Raw genomic sequence first — 21,079 nt, 5'->3', positions numbered from 1 at the left:
CACGGTTGCCACTTGAAAATTTTTTTCTGTACCAAAATTGGTTTAAAAAGGTACCATTTCTGTAAAAAAAGGTCCAAAATTTTTCTATTGTCTTTTTATAAGAAAATACAATTTATATAAAATGTACAAAAAGTATAAAACAATACAATATCCACAATAAAGTTGGGTCGCCGAAAATGTACCATTTTTTGAACATGAGTACCAGAGTACCAAACGAAAAAAGAAGTACCAATTTTGGTACTAAAGTACCATAAGTGGCAACCGTGTATGTATATATTATTTCTTTTTTTATATGTTATCATTCTCTTAAATATATAAAAACTTTATTATTACGTTTCGGAAATAATAGCGTACAAAAATATTGCTTTCAAGTTTATTAATTACAAGTAATTATTTTGAATCATTATAATTATTATATCCCAGTTTGTATATAATATATCAACACACACTTAATTAAAATCAATTCCAAGTGTAGAACAAAATAAATTGTCGTATTTATTATTTTTTTGTTAGGTGTCTTCTAACTGAAAATGATTTAGGTATCGATTCCTTACTACAAGAACGGGGAGATCGTATGAACGGGGAGACCATTTCATTTTTGAGAAGTTCAGGAATCGATGCTTTGGTACCAGAAATAAAAAGATTCGTATGAAAAATAAATCTCTGTTGGGTGCCTCTTAACTGAAAATAATTCAGGAATCGACTCCTTATTACAGGAAACATGATATATCGTATGAAATATCATGAAAGGGTGAAAGGGTGAGACCCTTTCATTTTAAAAATGTTCAGAAATGAATTCGTTGGTACCAGAAATAAAAAGATTCGTATGAAAAAAAATCTCTGTCTCATAGAAACTGAGCTTATTTGAAGGATATTTTTTGGTTTACTTTTCTTTCACAATCTGAATTTCGGTTCCTCTCCATCTTTTCCTAAAGACCCATTGATTGAAGTTAAGAATCACAGCCTGAACTTAGATTACTTAATAGGTTACATCCTATATCTTATAATATTTATAGTAACATATACACAATACACATAAATTTTTTTATCTTTTCTATAACAGTTTAATTTGTTTTAATAAAAAAATTATTTTAGATAACTTTTAGTCAAGTTTAAGCACATTAACCTATATCGGGGGAATTAATAATAGTTTTTATATTTTTTATAATACAAAAAAAAAACACTTGAACATTTGTTGATATAATAAATATTATTTTTTTCTTTTTAATTTTTATCGAAAATTTTTGTCTTCTCACAAATAAACTAAAATATGTAGTGTAGCGAAAAAAAAAAATTGGCGAGGTGTCTTAATATTTGCAGATAATTTCTTGAGAGCAGCATTGCGTTTAATTATAATTAAGTAAAAATTTATAAAAATAAACAAAAATAATAATGAATAAATGAAAAATAAACAAAATAAAAATACTCTGAAGATGATAACTTTTAAGCACGATAAGCAAAGCACGGTACTTGACCTGCACTTAAACTGTGAACGTACAATTTGGAGGAAAACGTTTTTGAATAAATTAAAATTTTATTAATCAAACAAATAAAAAAACAATAATAATGTATATTTTTAAATACTATTTAAAAATACGCATTTAATTTTAGTAAAACTAAATATGTCAACAAATTAGTGATCTCAATGTGATGATATGATTAGAAATGAAGGGAATTTATAGAATAAAAACTTACACGCTCGAGAAGAACATCAATGGCGCGACTCATATTTCCACTGTTGTGGTTATTAGTTAGAATAGAAATTAATCAAAGTTAAATAGTTAAAATGGGAAAAAAGTCAACTTAAAAATTTTGCTTATAATTTTTTATCTATTTACAAAAAAATAAAAAATATGATAAATATTATTGATTTATTCTATTGCGATGATTGAATGACGAGGATTTTTTTTTAACCACTAAAACTTTTAAACGACGCGATTCATGCAAAATTTGCTGTCATAAAATAGTTAATAATATAAATTAACAAAGCAACTAGTAACTAATATTAAATAACAAAATTATAAATATTTAGTAACCGGCTTTGTGTAGTTAATATTTTTATTAATATTCAATTTGCATAAAAATTCGTTAAAACGCGTGCCCACTAAGTGTTTAATTGTAATTAAAATAAAATTACTTTGTATTGTATTTTTAGTAAAATTAATATTTTTTTTTTAAATTGTTATAAATTATTTTTTTTTTTTTAATTTAAGTTTTTACTATGTTGAGGAACGTTCGCGACTAAACTGTGAATTAAAAACATTTCAAATTTAAATTTGAATTCGTTTTTATAAATTGCAAACGTAGAAGCTTCAGCGCAAAACCAACAAAAGCCGAGTACACAGTGAGAAATTGACGCGACAAACAAACGCTTATGAACATTTAAAAAAATTTTAACTATTTTTTTCAGAATGAAACGTACATAGACAAGTAGTAAGTAGCAAAAAAAAAACAGAAAGAAAAACAAAACAAAAAAAAAATTGTGAAAATAAAACAAACGCGATTAGTATATCGTCGACTATATGCCGGACGACTCGACTGATACTGTGCGAAGCCAACGACTTGAATGAGCACGAAGTACTCGAAAATGTATCAGTCAATTATGAAATGCGTACATTTTCATTACTGAATCGTTATAATGCCTCTTCTTATCAGTTGAAGCAGCACACCAACGAGCCTCAGTGATAAAACTAATGTGGTTTTCGATTGGTAAATCTGGGGCAAAATTTATAACACTCGAGATTAATTTATAACAATCTAATGCAATTTTTATTTTCGATTGGTAAATCTGTATAACACTCGAGATTAATGTATAACACTTGAGATTGATTTATAACAATCTGGATTTTTTGCCAGAGTAGCAAGATTACCCTGAAATTAACAGCTGTTTTATATGATTTGACAGATGAAAAAGTGTGAATTGTTCGTTATATTTGATGGTCGTTTTTAAAAAATGGATAAATTAAAAATTATTGCACATTTGGCTGCAAATGCACTGTCATCTGAAGATTCATCTTCAGATGAAGACATATTTTTCCAATTGATACAATTTGGAAAAACGGAAAAAAACAGAGTTGAAGATTTTGTCGTAAATGTTGTGTACAAATACACAGAAAAAGAAGTTAGTGAGAATATTAAAATTCAATTTGTTTATTTATGCAATTTGTAAAAATAATTTATGCAGTTTAGAGAAAATTTTCGAGTTAGTCGTTTAACTGCAGAAAAAATAATTGATCAGTTTGGAAAATCTTCGCATTATAAACATAAAATAAGTGCTGGCGGAAAGATGGAATGTAGTTCTGAAACGCAATGTCTTATATTTTTGTGGTGCTTATTACATATTTCTGAATATGTATTAATAATTCTTACATACAACTCAATTTGCAGGTTTGCAGGCAACAAAACCACTTACAGAGAAGTAGCCAATTTATTCCACGTAGCATCTTCAAGTGTACATAAATATATATCTTGCGTATCGGATTTTTTATTCGATATATCAGCCAAAGTTATAAGAATGCCAAGCGGTGATGAAAAAGATAGCAACGCCCAACAATTTTTTCAAGTAAAATCTTCCAATACATTAGAAAAAATTCATATACTACAAATATTTTATAGATTGCAGGATTTCGAAATGTATTAGGGTGCATTGATGGCACATACATTTATGTTAGAAAACCAGCCAATAAAATACGGTCTACGTACATAAATAGACACGGATTATTGTCTATAACATTACAAGCTATTTGTGATGCTAACAAAAGATTTTTAGATGTATTCGTTGGATCACCTAGTAAAATTCATGATGCTCGAATATACAAATTGTCACCGATATCCAAGGAGCTTTCTTCTGTGTGTGTTGACCAATTCCACATATTGGGTGATTCAGCATATCCTTTGAGAGAATATTTGTTAACTCCGTATAAGGATTATGGAGACCTATCCCAACAACAAAAAACATTCAATAAAAAACATAGTCAAACTCGTGTTAGTATTGAAAATTCTTTCGCATTGCTGAAACAACGATGGCGACAGTTAAGTCATTTGGATTTTTTTTCTGTGGAAAGAATGTGTAAGTTTGTGCTTGGCTGCTGCGTACTTCATAATCTTTGCATTGAGGAAAAGGATGATTGGATGGAAAATGTTGTAAGTGCAGAGGTAGTTAGCAGGGAACATCGTGGCGAAATCTCAAGTGAGCAGTTGGGTTTTTCAGAGACTGTTTTACAGCACATGGGCAAATTGAAACGCAATAGAATATCTGAAACATTTTAGAGTAATATTCAAAATTTCTATTTTATATTTATATTTTTTTATATTAAAAAAATTTAGCTTTACAGTAATATATATATTTATTGATGTATTTACATCAATTATATTTTTCAAGAATCTTTTTTAAAATTTCTGTTGTTTCCTCGTGTCTACGTTGCTTATTTTTCTCTATTTCTTGCTGCAGTTTCATTTTTTTTTCTTGCAAATCAAAATATTTATCAAAATATTTCTCTTGCGCTGTTTTTCTTTTTGTAGTACGTGAAACTAATGGAATAGGTGACGATGATGAGCAACTTAAAGTAGACGTTTCTGTAGTGTGGTCTGAAATGGCAAATTTTCGAAAAACTCTGCCAGGCGCAATTGCAACTTCAGGGCACAGTGAGTCATCTTGTGCTACAATTTGTGCCATTTCGTCATCATACGGCGTTTCTATAAATGCAGCTCCGGTTGTAAAATTGTTTTCTATCGCCTTTTTTGTCCGACGAGTTACGCACTTGTAGCGACTTTCCACTTGAGTGCCAGTATAAACGCCTGCGAATTTCAACGATAGCTCGCAACCAATACTTTCCCACATTGCTTTTTTGTTTTTAAATTTTTTAAGTGGTCCAATATGTTGCTGCTCCTTAACGTATAGGTCAAGCATATACTTTGTATCTTCTTCTAGCCATTTCCGAGGCGGCTGAGCTTGACTTAAGATATTTTCAACATCATCTAAAATTTATATTAAATTTATATGATGACAGCAATTATATTATATATTTTAATTTATTTACCAAAAGCATCAATAAGGTATTCAATTTCGTCATCCATTTCTAACGACTTTTTATTTGTAATGACACGCAATGTATGTGACTTGTCAAAAGCTTACTAACACTACTTCAAAAATGTTAGATTGCACTAAAAATGTTCGATTGGGCAACAAAATTTGACAGATCCAGAGTAAATCTAGATTGAATCCAGATTTACCAATCGAAAACGCCATAAGTGTCAAGTGCTCTAACTTTGTCTCGTAATATCTTCGAAAAATATAGGTTCATGTTGTAAAATGATAAAAATAAATTTTTCGGCACATTGTCAAAATTATTAATTGAAATATTGCGATAAAATTAAAAAAAAAATTGGTGTAATAATTTTTAAACCGATAGCAAAATTAAAGAAGAATTGCTGACCAAGTACGCGTAGTGATCTATTAGACATCACTTCAAAAAAATAGTGCTTCCAAATGCACAATTAAGAAACCGGTAAAACCGGTAACGAACTAGATTTAAGTCCCTTTTAATTAAACCAATGAAAAATTATTAAAGAAGAAATTTGGAGCAAGGACTCTAAATGACTTCAAAAAAAAATAGTGCCTATAAATGTAACAATAAAGAATTTTTAAAACTAGTAACTAATTTGATTTAAATCCATTCCAGTTAAATCAATAAAAAAAATTGAATAAGAAAAAATGTTGACCAAGTACTCGTATTGACCTATCAGTTGTCACTTCAAAAAAAAAAAAAAGAAGTGCTTTTAAGGAATTAAGGAATTCGTAAATAGTGTAACAAATTAAATTTAAGTTCAAAGTAGTGAACAAATAATTAAAGAAGAAGATTTTGACCAAATACTCATAGTGACCTATTAGATGTTAAATAATAAAAAATGCTTTTAAATGTGTAATTACTCTTACAATTAAAACTACGAAGTACTCGTAGTCACCTATAAGATGTTAATTCATATAAAATATTACTTTTAAATATAACGCTTAAGAAATTCTTAAAAACGGTAAATAAGTAGATTCACGTTCACTTCAAAAAAAGTGTTTTCAAATGTAAAACTTAATAAATTTATAAAAATGATACCTCAGTTTATTTTAGATATAGTAAATCAATATTTATAAATATTGTAAATTTATATATATTCACAACACCTACAATTCAACTGTAGATGTCGATATAATTGTGCACAGTTTCTTCTAGTACAGTTATCAAACCATGGGACTTGCGTCCATTCCAATAATTATTTGCTATTCACTTTGTTAGTTCTTTTCCAGATGTAGTTCTGGACTTTGTTCACAAAGCTTTAAAGGGCTTCATATAATTAAAAGCGAAATTCGTACAATAGGACTCTTATGGAAGCAGTACCTTGTCGGTTTTACGAAAATAGTTTTAATAATAATAATAATTAATATTATATGTTTTTTTAATTTCACTTTAATATTTTCATCTGTCTAAGTTTACTACGTCACAAACATTTAGACAAACTTTATATACCATTAATGCATTCTTATGTAAAATGGTTTTTGAATAGTAGCGAATCATAACAACAAAGCTTTATTTTATTTTTTAATTGAAATTTTTGACTAACTGTATAGCTATTTCTATATAGCTATTTTACTGCCAAATAATAGTCATCAGTGGTATTTAGAAATTTTCGTTTTTTTTACAAGTCCTTATATTATTGTTAGACCACAACTGTCAGGCTTATAACTTTGAACCTATCAAATTAAAAGTAATGACTTCGCGTGAGTTAACCAAACTTGCCTTTCCTTCGTTCTAATTGATTTTTACAATTAAATTTATTTATTTTTTTTTTTTTTTTCATTTAAAATAATACTACATGAAAAATACTTATATTTCATGAATAATTAAATTAAATTAATTAAGTAGATTTAATTGTAGTTAAATTTTTTTTTATTATATATAAAAAAGGAAAGTATATTATAATTTAACTTTAATTCTGTTTTTTTATAGATAATGATTCATATTTCAAAAAAAATCTTGACGGGCAAATTGAGAGATATTTTATATGAGACATGAGATAAGCCATTAAATAAGACTAAGAAGTTCAATCCTGTGTAAAAATATGAATATGCTGCTTATCATATTGAGTAATGATAATTTCAGTTCGAAAAACTCATAATTTAATATGTTTTTCTTAGCATATTAAAAAATGAAAAATATATTTAATGAAAGAAGTAAAAAAACTGTGGTTCGACTTTCTCATAACTTAACACCTTTCACACAGAGTTTTTGAAAATTTACTAAACATATAGGTAAAATTACGTAGAAAAGTACATACATTTTATTCATCTTAGCATTGATGTTTTATCATAGCAAAAATTGTTACAGTCCTTGAAAATTCACTTCAATTCGCGCACTACGTTGTGCTGGTGTTTCATTTACTTTAACATAAGAACACTGAATTCACTTACATTATGTATGTATGTTGATCCTTTTTTCGAGTCAGCGCAACTGGGCACTTTTACTCTTTGATAGCTGAGGGTACTACAGGGTCCCACCCATCTCATAAACTAATTTATGTATTCCTTATAAGCTTCATGATTATTCAGTGATTGATCTAAGATCAGTGTATTCCCCGTTCGGAGAGTGATTACTCTAAGATTAGATAGTGCTAAGTAGGATAGGCTGTCAGTTTTCGCATACAACTTCACTTACATTATAAGTAAACTGCACGTTGTTCTGGTGTTTTTTTTTTCAATGTATCTTATAAGTCTATCTCTTCTAATTTCAATTTCTTCTTTCTGGCTTTCTTTTTTGTGAGGATTTGTTTTTTATTTTATTTTTTTTAAATATAACATTTTCTTTGGCACTACATGACCTTCCAAACTTCATCTGAAACAAGCATACCAACAGATATATCCATAAACATATATGCATTTTACCCAGTCTTACACATCTGTCAGTTACAAATCTTGTGACAAAGTTAATATACCATTATCATATAGTACAATATATATGTAGAGGGTATACAAATGATATTAAATTTCTTATCAATATGCTTATTCAAGATGATATTTACAAAATAAAAATTTACTGATTAATATTTTTAGATTTTATTTTTACATGAACGATAACAAGGAAGTTACGCTTAGTGCAATGTTAATGTAAATCAATAATTTTTAAAATAAAATTTATTTTATTATTTTTTTGGATTATGTAAAGCTATAGTGACGCACAAACTTTATTTTAAAATATTTTTCATATTATTTTGATAATGAATTACATTTTACATGGTCTACCATAGGCGTAAGAAATATAAAGGAACGTGTTCTTTTTGTTGTGCTGTGACACGACTAGTTGTAAAAGAATGCATTTAATATTAACCACAAAGAGATAAAAAAACTACATGTAATATAAACATTTATTTACAAAAAATAGTTTTTTCTTCAATTGTATAAAATTTTTCTTAATATAAATGTTAACCCCTCGTTAATGTTTTGTTATGCCTAGGCGTCATTCGAAAAAAAAAACATAAATAGCTAAATTCTTATTTGTACGGTGCTTCAATCCAAAAACCGAGTGAAGTAAAGTCACCTAAACTGAGAAAATTTTTAAGTAAGATTTATATAAAGATATCGAGGTTTAATCCAAAAACCGATTGAAATAAACTCACCTAAGCTGAGAAAATTTTTAAGTAAGACTTATATAAAGATATCGAGGTTTAAACTTTCTCACTTGGTCAAAATTACACACACTCTCTAACTCTAATATATATATAATATATAAACTGATAACAACAACCGACACATCGTTAGTGGTTTTCCAACCTTAAACCTCTATATCTGGAGAACTAAGCTATATCGACATATTGCGTAATGAAAAAAGTTGTTAATATATTATATTTACATTGTATTTATTTTTCTGAATGTGCCTAAAAACTATGGTGACTCATATAACAGTTATACTTGCTACTCCATTGCTTGCCCTACCTACCTTTCTCATTGTTGTTGCTACTGATAATGTTTTTGTTGATAATTGTTTATTGCAATATGCGTAAACATATTTATATGCCGATTTATGATTGCATGCGTAAGTAGAGTGAAGGTGTTCACTAATTTTTTTTTTATTTTCAGTAAAAAGAGATTCCAATTTATTTCAAGCCTTATAATGATTATCTGTTGTAGTATTATACGTTTGTAAATTAAAATTCAGAATATTTATAATGAGTCGGTGAACAATTTCATCCACCGAACCCTCATCATCATTTTTTTTTTGCGCTTAGAATCGAGTTCACTAATTAAGAGCTATAATGCTGAATAATATTTATCGTCTGTAGGAAAGCCTGATGTACAAATTTCTTTGTCAAGCTCAATGTTATCAAGAGTAGCATTAGAAGTTATTTTATTTACTTTAAACAATGCTTCATAATTCTGTTCCATCAATTCAGGGTCTTAATCAATGTTATTCAAAAAAACAAAAGGGAATGTCGTCCCATGTAGAAAATTCACCAAATCCAACTTTTTAAAGCAGTGCACTATCGTTTGACACCAATATCTCAAGCTTTTATTTATTACATGATTTATGCGATCCATAAGTGTAATATCCTGCTTTTTATTTGCTTCTATACGCTTTCACTTTTTTGAATTACTCCCTGATCAAGAGATTGCAATTTAGAGGTCATATTCTGCAGAAGCAATGCCAATTCTATGCCAGCGACTGTCATAAGAAAGTAAAAATTAAACATTTGGTTTGGAAAAGGGGATTTCCCTTAAAACCAAAATGGATTCATACTAAAAACAAAAATTCGACTTATAGAATGCACTTTCCCACATTCCTATTGGCACGTGACGATACTTTTATTCGAATTATAGAGAAGTTCGAGTTATAGAAGTTCGAGTTATGGAAGCAGAATTCTACGTACTTTGCTCTCTAAAACCTTGTTGCACTCTTTTCAGTTCCAGTTATAGAAAATTTGAGTTATAGAAAATTCGAGTTATAAAAAATTCGTGTTTTCAAAGTTTGTAGTTTATTATTCTTAAACTTTGTGGTCCCTACTAAAAACAAATATATCATAGCGATACTTGGTAAAAAAAAGGTAGGGAACTACTGATCTCTATGTGATTAAAATTTTTTTATTAATAAAAAAATAAAGTTTATTAATAAAAAAATTTAATATTACACGACAAAAATATTATTTATTATACAAGACAAAATGTAATAGTACAAAAAAAAAATTTATTATTAACGCGGAAAAATAATTCAATAGTGCATAACGAAATAGTTTAATATCACACGAAAACAACATTAAAAATAAGAATTAAGTTTATATTTACAAAAGACATAAACCTTAATTTATATTTTATTCATTCATGTTCATTATTTATTTTATCATTATTATGTTGAGTTAATTATCATTACATGAGACACTTGCATCTGCTCTCGCCGATGTTCCCACCAATAAACTTAATTAAATCAATTGAACGACACGCGCAAAACACAAAAAAAAAATAAAACTAGAACTTGAGTAAATAAAATTAAGAAAACAACATTTAGCAAATTTAATGTAAGAAACTGAAATAATTATCATCATATTTAACATTAATGATAATCATTAAAGGCAGAATATTTTTGTTTTATTTTAATTTATTTTTTTTCTTTTAATATTTTGCGTAATTTATTTACTAAATATTTTATTAGTACCAAATTTTACGTTGTGCACTTGCTCTAGGTCAATTGAAGGTCATTGCAAACGTTTCTTCACTGGCATAACAATAACAGATGACTGTTAATTTAAAAAATACAACAACAAAAATTGTAACTGCTGTTTCACTTCTAAGTTCATTGCACTTGCACATATTCAAATCATGCACACTGCAGCTGCAAAAGTTGAAACATTCTTGAGTATCGCATATGATTTCCGTCGTTAGAAACTTTGGTCATTGGTCATTAAAAAAACACTGCAATTTTTAAAATACTTACTTTTTCCGGAACACTCAACATTGTTAAATTTCAATGATTTATAACTAATAAAATATTTATAAAATAATTGAATTGATAAGAATTATAATTTTTTTTTTTGAACAATAAAATAATGTCAAATGTATCACACGCGGGAGCCAACGATAACCAAATCGCTACAAAATCATAACAAAAGCAAATAAACCGACAAATATCTTCTTGCGTTTCGCAAAACACAACGTATAAGAGTTTCAAACAAAAAAAAAAAGCACAGCAAAAACAACAAAACAAAACTTTTGGCAACAAAAGCCAACAGCAAGTGCTGCCAAGTCTCTTAACATACAATAGTGATAAAGCGAAATGAAGAAAAACATATGATATCTTAAATACACACACAAACATTTGTAAACACGCAGAAACTTCAAAAAAGAGCAACAAAGAAAACGCAGAAGCCTTAAAGTTGTGTATTTTATTGCTAAATCACAAAAATATTAAATTTATTTTTAAATAAATCAAATTACAATGGGCATATGTTCATCATGTTGCGGAGGCAGCTCGGAAGAAGCAAATTTAATGCCTTCGCCGGTAAGAACATATACAACAAGTTTAACAAAAGAATTTGCGTTGTGTTTTTTTGGAAAATTTACTAGCGAAAGTTTATTTTCTTTAGGAAACGAGAAGACAACAACAACTGGAGGCAGCTGAACGTAGACGTTTAGAAAACGAACATAGAGGTATTAAAAATCCTGAAAATGTGCGTAGGCAGCAACAGCGACAAGAAGATCTAGAACGACGTGAACAAGAAGCTGCACGTAGTGGTGGACAACCAACATTAAAGGTTTAAATAATATAATTATAATTTATAATATATTTAATCGTATTTAATTTAGTGGCAAGCAAATTGAACTTAAATGCAGCAGTAGCAGTAATTTATGAACTGGACCTATACATGAAATGGTCAACTACATTCTATCAAACCAAAAGTGTTTATTAAATTTTCTATAAAAACGTATGAAATTAAATTTTATATATGCATACATACTTTATTACTCATATTGTCTTACACTTGTAATAGTATTTCACTAAGAGTTTATACCAAATATTGGATTTTAATATAAATTTGTCATATATATACGGTTATTTTGTTATTGTTTTGATAATACATTTACAAATAAATATTTATATATTTAATAATAATAGCACTTTTGTTAATATTGTTTTTGTTATTTTTTTTTTTTTTGTTTACTGTTTTGTAACAAAAAATGTTAAAAATTTATATAAAATAAAATCATAATTAAAAATTTAATGTATGTGTATATATGCATGCGGTCTTGTTTAAACTGCGATTTAGCTTTTCTGCTTTAGCTTTTCTAAGTAATAGATAAAGCACATATAGATGTAACAGTTTTCTTTTTTTTAACTATGTGTATTATGAGTACGTCATTTATCAGAATAATACCACACTTCCATTGCTTATTTAGTAAGACACTAAGTAACATTGAGCTTTTTGTCGTTTACATTAGCACACGTGACTTAAAAAATGGGAAAGAGTTTTTATGTGTCAAACATTTCTAGTTGTAGAGCTTTTCTTTGTTTATATTTTAAATAATAAGAACTGACATTAAATTTTGTATTGTTAGAAGAAAACATTGTATATTCAAAAAATGTAGAATGTTTGTTAAATTGTTCATAACATGAATGTAGCAGTTGTTGCATATAGAAAAGAACGTGCAATGATTTTCAGTAAGTTTTATTTCAACTAATAATAAAACTAATAACTTATAAATTAAAAATAAAATTCACTATAACCACATTAATCATAAATAAAGAAATGAAAAAAATTAAAAATAAAATGCCCTATAGTTATGGTATATTCAAAAATAGAATTAAAAAATAAAAAAAAATATATTAACTAGTCATTAGTCAATACGTCCATTACGGGTTTTTCGTGCGGATATCCTCTTTCCAACTTCAAAATTGATTAGTCTATTAACTCTCTCTAGCATATTTTCATCAACCTCGTTACTTTTTCTTCTAGGTATTGCTTCCATTATGTTGCCAATGTAAATAACTGCTTACCGCCCTCAGTCCACATATTCCCAATTCTTTTGTTTTTTACTAATATTAATATTTAATTTTATTAAATTACAAAGATTATAAATTCACCATACAAACTTGTGAGCTCTTATTCATTATCTGCCCTGATATCCAACTGAAATGAATATTTTTTGTTAAATAAATAACATTGTATAATGATAGCACAAATATATTTGATATAGAAACTTATTTTAATATATCATTTATATATTTTATTTATAAATAATATAATATTTTAAAAAATTCTTACCTCTTGTTGGATTATGTTTACATTTCACCTGATTTTTTTGTTTATGTTCATATTTTGTCTCTTGTGTCAAATATGTCAAATTTCTATAATTTCCAATGTTGCATTCGTCATTGTTGGTATAATTTCGGTCGAATTTTGTTTACTACATGTTAAGCTTTTTGTATGATTAATGCAATTTACTTAGTGAGTTAAGCTTACTAAGTAAACAGTGGAAACGTACTATTAATGTAATACATATCATTACTATAAATTACCTAAAAAAGATAAATACTCTTAGAAAAATACAAATCATATGTTAAGAACTATCTAAAACTATGCAATCCAAGCTTTAGGGAAACTTTTGGAAAAGAATTATAAATCAATAGAACAAATATTTGAAAGTGAAACATATCGTTATTACTTTTCACACATATGGGAACTCTACCATGTGTATTAATTACGTTTAAAACAGGATTACCTTGCGAAAATTCCAGCAGACAGTTAGGTATATACAGACGAAGACCAATCTTATGTCCTCCAAACACAGCTACATTATAATATGTAATTTATAAAACACTTCAAAACATGGAAAAACACTTACTTGAAAAAATATTAACTCATTTGCTGACAGAAAACATTTTAAAATTAAGCGTGATAAATCGCTAGCATCCAACATATAAAAATATATATATTTTTCCGATAAAATAAAACAACTTTGCTCTAACCTAAACTAATTAATACGATTAGCGTAGACATCAGTTTTAAACTAAAACCTCTGTTTTAGTTATTGTAATAAAACAGCTTATAATGATATGAGCACAATATTACTATATATAAAAATTTGCTTAAAATAATGTTCCTGATGGGTTAAAGTTAGCACGTAGAATACGAATTTGATGGAAAATAAAAGACAAAAAAACAGCTGTGTTGCAACAAGTCCATTTTCTATTTGTTTTGTTTTGAGTTTCGGTTGGCAACGTTATTGCTTTGGAATTTCCTTGTTTATTTTTCCATTTTTTAAAAATTATTTTCATTTAATTATGATTAAATGGTTTCATTTATTTTGTTTTGCACTTGTGTTATTAAGAATTGAAAGTAAATCAATTAAAAGAAAGCTGCCAGCCTATAATGAGAATAAAGAAGTAGAATCGTGGACGGGTATGTACACGCAATAGAATTACTAAAACAGAATTCGTCACACATTTTTTATGAACTATTAAATTTGATAGCAGGTGTCTAATTATATTGATATTCATTTTTTATAGGCAAATGGTTTCCATTTCCACCAAACACACGAACTACAGTAAGTCCCGCAAGAAAAGATGCAGAAAATGATATTATTAGTTCCTCAAACAGTTGTGATGATAAGGTTTGATGCTTTTTCCAAGAAAAGTATTAATAACAATTGTAAACTTAAATATTTTCTTACATATTTATAGACATTAATTGGCCGTGATTTTAATCCAAATGATATACGTCATTCTTACAATTACCTCTGCCTTGCCAATCGTACAATGTTCACACCGAGCTTAAACCGTAAAGCGTTGCTCCATGAGGAATTCATACCACCAGCGTATAGACCTGCAATGAAATGTTTAAATGAAACCATAAGATATGATGATAAAATACCCACTCAGTTAGTTACAAAAAACTACTATTTCCGTTTAAAAATAATTAATCATTTATATTTTTAGTGGCGCTTTTCGTTTATTACCACCCAAATATGGTACTTATCAATTCCTGCCACCACAACGTTGGTTACGCAGTGTTGCAGAAGGTGCTATAGTGATGCTTTATCATCCTTGCGCTTACACAAAACAAGTCGAATTATTGCAGAAAACAGTTTCCAGCTGTATGTATCGACACATTATAACTCCCTCGTTATTACTCAGTCCGGAACGTCCTATGGCATTAATCGCTTGGGGTAAGAGTCTACAGCTGTCTGTAGTGGATGAAAACATGGTTGTTAACTTTATAAAGGAGAATGCCAAAAAGGGACCTATGTCGAATAAAGATTTAAATGAAACTTTCGAATTGTATGAAAGTGGACTTTTAACAGAAGCTCATTTGGTGACCGATGAGTCCGATAATGAAATCTGTGGTTATAAAGAAATGTAAAATATCGAATATATGTTTATGCAAGTGATCTGTTAATTAGTGATTTACTAGAATTCGTACTTCCATTGTTTAACAAAATTTATCTTAAAGAAATCGAATATTTTAAGTTGTATTTACAGAATAACAAATATTTTTTTTTAAATTTATTTTATTAAACTATTGTTTTAATTATATATATATGTATACTTTAATAAAAAAAATTCCAAAGTGTAAAAATGTATTTCGCTGATAAGAGTATATTTAACGTATATATATATATGTCTATATATTATATTTAAACATTTAGTGCTGCATATGAATCATTTTTTTATTCTCATACACACATTTCTCGGAAAGTGCTCCGTTAATTTCTTGTAGGTTTATAAATGTGTTCTTAGGCTTATAAATAAATTCATATGTATAATTATAAGATATATTTAATGTAAAGATAATACTTAATAAATGTGGTATAAACTAGAACAAACATCAACACCAAAGCATGAAAACGTGAGCAAGGAGTGAGCGTAATCTAGTTTAAAATGTTTCAAATATAAAATCAACTTGCATGGAAGGGAATCTTGCAGTAAACCTATCTAAACTTGCTACCCAATTTGGTACTCTTTCTTTTTCAGATATAAGTGCCTTAAGAGTCTCTTTATAATAGGAGTACAACATCGAAAGATGAACTACATAAATGAATGACTGCAACGTCTTGATCGAAATTAAAATAGGATTTACATTTCTCAACGCATGGTTGTAAAACGACTTCTAAAACAGGTCATAAATAGATTCTTCGCTGTTATATAGCTGGTGAGATATATTTAAATTGTTAGTCTCATACATTCATAAGACAAATACATATAGAAATGCATGAAGTGAATGAGGAATCTACTATTGTTGTTGTAGCTAGAGGAGATCTAAATTACAGAAAACAAAAAGAATTGCAACGTAAGAAACGTGGGTTGGAATAAAAAAAGAAGAGAGATTATTTGGAATGCTTGAGTTGAAATATAGAAGAAGAGGGGTTGTTTGGAATGTTTGGGTTAGGATAGGGAAGAAAGGGGTTTTTTGGAATGCTTAAGTTGGGATAGAGAAGCCCCCTCTTTTCTATCACAATATTTGTTTGGAATGCTCGACTTGAGATAGAGAAGAAGAGATGTTTTTTGAAATGCTTGAGTTGGGATAGAGAAGAAATGTTTTTTGGAATAAAGAATGAATATGAGATAAGAAAGATTTAGTTAAAACCTGGATCGAGCTGAAGAAACTTTGTCATTTCAATGGATTGATGCTTAAGATCTATAGGACTGAAATTGGGTGTGCATTGAGACATCAAAGTATATGAGCGACATCATTGAATTGTATTGAATTGTTGGGAACACTTTGAGAATTGATGGTAGAATCTACTTATAGTATATATGAACATTCACGACCGTGCGGTTTCGCAAATCTAGCGCATTTGTGGTGAAAAATACACACCTCTAAGTTTGGATTAACGCAGCCCCGCAACTATTCTTGTCCAATACGCAATGTGATATAATACATTAAGACCGAAAAGTTTTCGGAAATTCTCATTTAAAATTCGCGCGCTGTATATTTTTCGATATTTTAAGTTTATGTAGTTTGGCAGCAATTAAGGACAATTACTATGCCAAAAATGAGCGCGATCTGTCAGACAGTTCGTTTACGGCAGCTGTTGAAACCAGTTCACCTCAGTAGTGCGTTGCGAAAAAAACAATGGAAAAAAATATTGAACAAAGAGTTTGCATCAAATTTTGTGTTTCGAACGAAATTTCGTGTGCAGAATCGTTGCGAATGCTACAAAAGGCTTATGGGGAATCAGTTTTATCGAAAACTCAAGTTTATGAGTGGTACAAAGCCTTTCAGGACGGTCGTACGACCGTCGAAGACATTTCGCAACGCACTACTGAGGTGAACTGGTTTCAACAGCTGCCGTAAACGAACTGTCTGACAGATCGCGCTCATTTTTGGCATAGTAATTAAGGACAGGGCTGCCAAACTACATAAACTTAAAATATCGAAAAATATACAGCGCGCGAATTTTAAATGAGAATTTCCGAAAACTTTTCAGTCTTAATGTATTTCTAATCCAAGCGACTTATGGTACCGCGTTTGTGTTGCGGATGGTTGTGAGTACCGGTACTTAAAATTCTATATATAAACTTTAATCTGTATGTTATAGACGAAGAATTTGTTAAGTTATTTTTTTTAAAAGTAACACCTTACTCTTAACATAATGATGGTAAGATGATAAAGGGTTAAAAACTGCACAGTGTGAAACAAAGGTACATGCAACTTCCATATAGTACCAAGAAGTCGTCTACGAACTTAATGTACCAATATCTGTTATGCTCTACTTCATGTGTCAATATTTGACTAGGAGAAGATCTGAAATCTTCAATCGTCGTACCGTTACCGACCTGATGGAATTTTTATCCTGAAACATAACGGACTTATCCAAGTTTATAGAATTGTAAGGTTGACATCTTAACCCATTCGCAAATATTTTCAATTATTTATCAGCTTAGCCCTTACCAGTGGGATACTATCAACCGAGAAATATTTTTCAGAAAACAGAGTGTCCGCCTTGGCAAGGTCATCTGCCCTGCAGTTACCCGCGATAATTATCAGAGAACAGAGTGTCTATCTTGGCAAACTCATCTGCCTTGCAGTTAACCGAGATGTTCTTGTGTCCAGGTACCCATTTGAGTTGAATTCTAGCTCGTTAAGAGAACCCAAGCATCTCGAATACTTACTAAGGTTGTAATTATAGCGCTTGTCACAGTGATAGAAACATATGTTGAGAATAAGAAGAGGAGGAGAAGAGAGATGTTAGTGGATAAGTGTGTGGGGTTCCAAAACTAGATCATGTCAAAATAAAGGAACCAGTAAAAATATTAAGAATTTGTGTTAGAAAACAATTGACAGTTGCAGGGGAAGAGGAACAGTTAAACAGTGGATCTTCTTTACGTGAAAAGTTAGGTATTTATCTTCAGTTAATGATATTTTCAATTTTTAAAATATATGTACCTTAAAAAGCTACTTTAGGATTAAATCTAAAAAAACAATTTTTAATACTAAATGTGAAATCGTGAATGTACTTCTTGTGGTCCATGGTGTTTTTAATTCATTGAGTTCTAGAAACATTAACTGGAGTAATTGAAGACACATTCTCATTACAGTTGTGTGATTTCGACATACATATAACCCTGCCAAATTCAGAAATGGTGTAGCAACTACTTCTTCTAAGCATAATGAAATTGAGAAGGAACAAAAAGAGATAATCACTACTTATAACGACAGATATTCAAAACTTATATGGATATACTTTATCATGTAAAGTTATATATGGTTGAGTTGGTAATGGGTAACATAGAACTGTTGATGAGTATATATTCATATTAAAATGATACAAAGCAATAAATTATAAAACAGATGTCGCTTACACATATTTTATATACGTATGTATATATCAAAATAAAAATACATTGTATATATATACTTATAGGAAAAAAAATTACGTTATAATAAATGTACATACAAATATAGCATGCAAACTGGAATTGCTGTTCTTTTGTTAATAAAAAACGTATTAAAAACTAATTCATGAGATGATATCAAAAAAACAATTAATAATAATAAAAACAAATTAAAAAAATTACACACGATATATTTTTGAATAAATAAGTCAATCAAAAATTTGACATATGTATACATTTTTATATGTATAATTATATATGTTCAAATATATTTGTGTGTATATATGTAAATGTTTGTTTAATATAATTTTAACCGCTTATTATAAAAAAATTTTTCCAAAATAATATCCAAATTTTTAATATATGCGAATTATTTTTGATATGTTTATGATAAATTATACTAATTAAAATAACATGATAATTAAATGATTCACATATATATGTACACATAAATATATGTATATACAAATGTATAACTTAAAATAATTGTTGCTACTCAAGGCATAATTTAATTGATTCGTATTTTGTTTTGTTTAAATTTTCATTTTTAAGTAGCAAAGTTGAAAAATTTTGTATCAAAATTTTTTTAATCAATAGTACTTTTTTCGTTATTCACAACGCAATGACACAATGTTTCTGCAATATTAAAATAATTATATACATAAAATAAGGTTTACAATTTCAAAACTTTATGTATTAATTAATACACTTTTAAAAATGTGTGTATATATATTATACAGTTTGGTATATATTATATTATTTTATTTTAAAAAACTTTTACTAAAATCATTACATAACACGCATTTATTATCTGCCGTTGTATTGCAACAAGGCAACCCTGTCGGCGCCTTGTATGATTTATCTGTTATATATGTAGTTCAGTTTTTGTTTGGAACTTCTCAGTCTGTGTTCGGTGTCGTGTTGTTTCTTCAATTTTTGTGTCCGCCGCAAAAGTTTCCTAAATATTTCTGGAATTATTTAATTTTTTTATTTTACAATAAACGCACCCATTCAATTATTCATTTCAATTAACTTCAGTGCTGCTACACAATTGAGTTGAGCTATTGTTTGTCCGTGTTTGAACTGGTTTTTGTTTTTGGTGTTATTAAATTTTTTTTAATTGACAAACATCAATCGCAGCGGAGAGGCTTACATACTTGCAAATAAAGCAGCAGCAAAGAAGGGCAAGACAATTTTCAATTAAATTGTCATCACGTGAGCATTACGTGAGCGTATTGTGCAGAAAACAAAAAAAAAAAAAACATAAATTTAAGTCTCAAACAAAACATCTTCCAAAAATATTTGTTCATTGTTTTTGTTGTTGTCACGCAGACAATATATATCTTATCACAAAAAAAAAAACAGCAGTAAAAACAACAAAAAAAAATATCTAGAGCATTTAGCCTAGTAAATCATTTTGATAACGAGAAGACAAATTTTATTTGTTTAAAATATTGACATAATGAATAATTTGGATGACACGCCTATACCAGATCCTGGTTCCAGTGGTGATAAGCAGGAGAGCAAACATTCTAGCGCTTTAAAGAAAACGAGTCGTTATAGAAGCCGTTCCCTATCTGCCAGTTCGACAGATTCGTTCAGCTCTCAGTCGTACACGGGCAGTAGTTCCGATGATGGTGACGAACTGCCGCCACGTGAGAAAGTCCAAAAGAACACCAAAGGCAATTCAGATTTTTGCGTGCGCAACGTCGCTGCCCAGCACACGTTTGGTCGCAGGGAAATCGAAATTGCCGAACAGGAAATGCCCGGCATAATGGCTTTGCGGAAGCGTGCGGCTGAGGATAAACCGCTGAAGGATGCAAAAATCGTGGGCTGCACTCATATCAATGCACAAACAGCTGTGCTCATCGAAACACTTGTGCAGTTGGGGGCCAGAGTACGTTGGGCTGCTTGCAATATCTACTCGACACAAGTGAGTTTTATTGTCTTTCGTTTTTAACATTAAATGAATTTTATTAAATTTTAGTCATTTTAGTGGGAAACCATATGAGTGTGGATTTCACAATAAGACACAAATAAGTAAGGTGGTTTATTGTTAAAGCAAATAATTGGGAAAAATAATTATTTATTGGATAAATAATGCAAAATAGTTTATGAAAAGGGAAAGTAATAATTTGTGCCGCTTTTGGTTAGTAAATCTTGGGTAACTCCTTCAATTGAGATACACGTTTAGTGAAATTTTCATTTTTAGT

At 28.9% G+C, this 21,079-nt stretch overlaps 4 protein-coding genes, 1 long non-coding RNA gene and 1 pseudogene across 7 annotated transcripts in view; 4 read left to right on the top strand and 2 right to left on the bottom strand.

The window, feature by feature from the left end:
• The window catches only part of LOC119673198 (UTP--glucose-1-phosphate uridylyltransferase), a 37,181-nt gene extending 25,102 nt beyond the window's left edge, over positions 1–12,079 (bottom strand). For 2 of the 3 annotated variants that reach the window (XM_038084433.1, XM_038084434.1), the window contains exon 1: positions 1,696–1,830. In XM_038084433.1, the coding sequence (XP_037940361.1) occupies positions 1,696–1,728 (33 nt within the window). In that variant the 5' untranslated portion in view covers positions 1,729–1,830. Of the gene's footprint in view, positions 1–1,695; positions 1,831–11,988 lie in introns of those variants that run through there. The other variant, XM_038084435.1, reaches the window with a different exon arrangement.
• Positions 2,817–4,312, top strand: LOC119673200 (annotated as a pseudogene).
• On the top strand, positions 11,010–11,981 carry LOC119673199 (small VCP/p97-interacting protein). Its single transcript, XM_038084436.1, has 3 exons — positions 11,010–11,531; positions 11,617–11,784; positions 11,837–11,981. Exons 1-3 carry the CDS (start codon positions 11,469–11,471, stop codon positions 11,849–11,851), a joined length of 246 nt encoding a protein of 81 aa, XP_037940364.1. The 5' UTR covers positions 11,010–11,468; the 3' UTR covers positions 11,852–11,981.
• Positions 12,080–12,849: 770 nt separating the features above from the next.
• LOC119664674 lies at positions 12,850–13,321 on the bottom strand. Its single transcript, XR_005251239.1, has 3 exons — positions 13,294–13,321; positions 13,122–13,158; positions 12,850–13,064 (listed from the first exon to the last, which is right to left on the bottom strand). It is a non-coding gene; the product is annotated as an uncharacterized LOC119664674 (long non-coding RNA).
• Positions 13,322–14,237: 916 nt separating this feature from the next.
• Positions 14,238–15,504, top strand: LOC119669381. The gene is made up of 4 exons (XM_038079247.1): positions 14,238–14,430; positions 14,538–14,641; positions 14,712–14,908; positions 14,967–15,504. The coding sequence occupies exons 1-4, from the start codon at positions 14,313–14,315 to the stop codon at positions 15,388–15,390; spliced, it is 843 nt and encodes a 280-aa protein (XP_037935175.1). The 5' UTR covers positions 14,238–14,312; the 3' UTR covers positions 15,391–15,504.
• A 4,233-nt stretch (positions 15,505–19,737) lies between these two features.
• LOC119679036 (adenosylhomocysteinase-like 1) lies at positions 19,738–20,862 on the top strand. The gene is made up of 2 exons (XM_038091184.1): positions 19,738–20,799; positions 20,854–20,862. Exons 1-2 carry the CDS (start codon positions 20,329–20,331, stop codon positions 20,860–20,862), a joined length of 480 nt encoding a protein of 159 aa, XP_037947112.1. The 5' UTR covers positions 19,738–20,328.
• The last annotated feature ends 217 nt before the right edge of the window (positions 20,863–21,079 follow it).

Source organism: Teleopsis dalmanni, chromosome 1 (assembly GCF_002237135.1).
Source record: "Teleopsis dalmanni isolate 2A chromosome 1, ASM223713v2, whole genome shotgun sequence".
Taxonomy (NCBI): Eukaryota; Metazoa; Arthropoda; class Insecta; order Diptera; family Diopsidae; genus Teleopsis; species Teleopsis dalmanni.
Note: the sequence above shows the minus strand (reverse complement) of the source record. Positions and strands in the feature narration are given on the sequence as shown.

Coding starts and splice junctions, on each gene's coding strand:
- LOC119679036 (XM_038091184.1), top strand. CDS start 20,329: ATGAATAATTTGGATGACACGCCTATACCAGATCCTGGTTCCAGTGGT.
- LOC119669381 (XM_038079247.1), top strand. CDS start 14,313: ATGATTAAATGGTTTCATTTATTTTGTTTTGCACTTGTGTTATTAAGA. Junction 14,431..14,537: donor AGAAGTAGAATCGTGGACGG/GTATGTACACGC, acceptor CATTTTTTATAG/GCAAATGGTTTCCATTTCCA. Junction 14,642..14,711: donor CAAACAGTTGTGATGATAAG/GTTTGATGCTTT, acceptor ACATATTTATAG/ACATTAATTGGCCGTGATTT.
- LOC119673199 (XM_038084436.1), top strand. CDS start 11,469: ATGGGCATATGTTCATCATGTTGCGGAGGCAGCTCGGAAGAAGCAAAT. Junction 11,532..11,616: donor CAAATTTAATGCCTTCGCCG/GTAAGAACATAT, acceptor TATTTTCTTTAG/GAAACGAGAAGACAACAACA.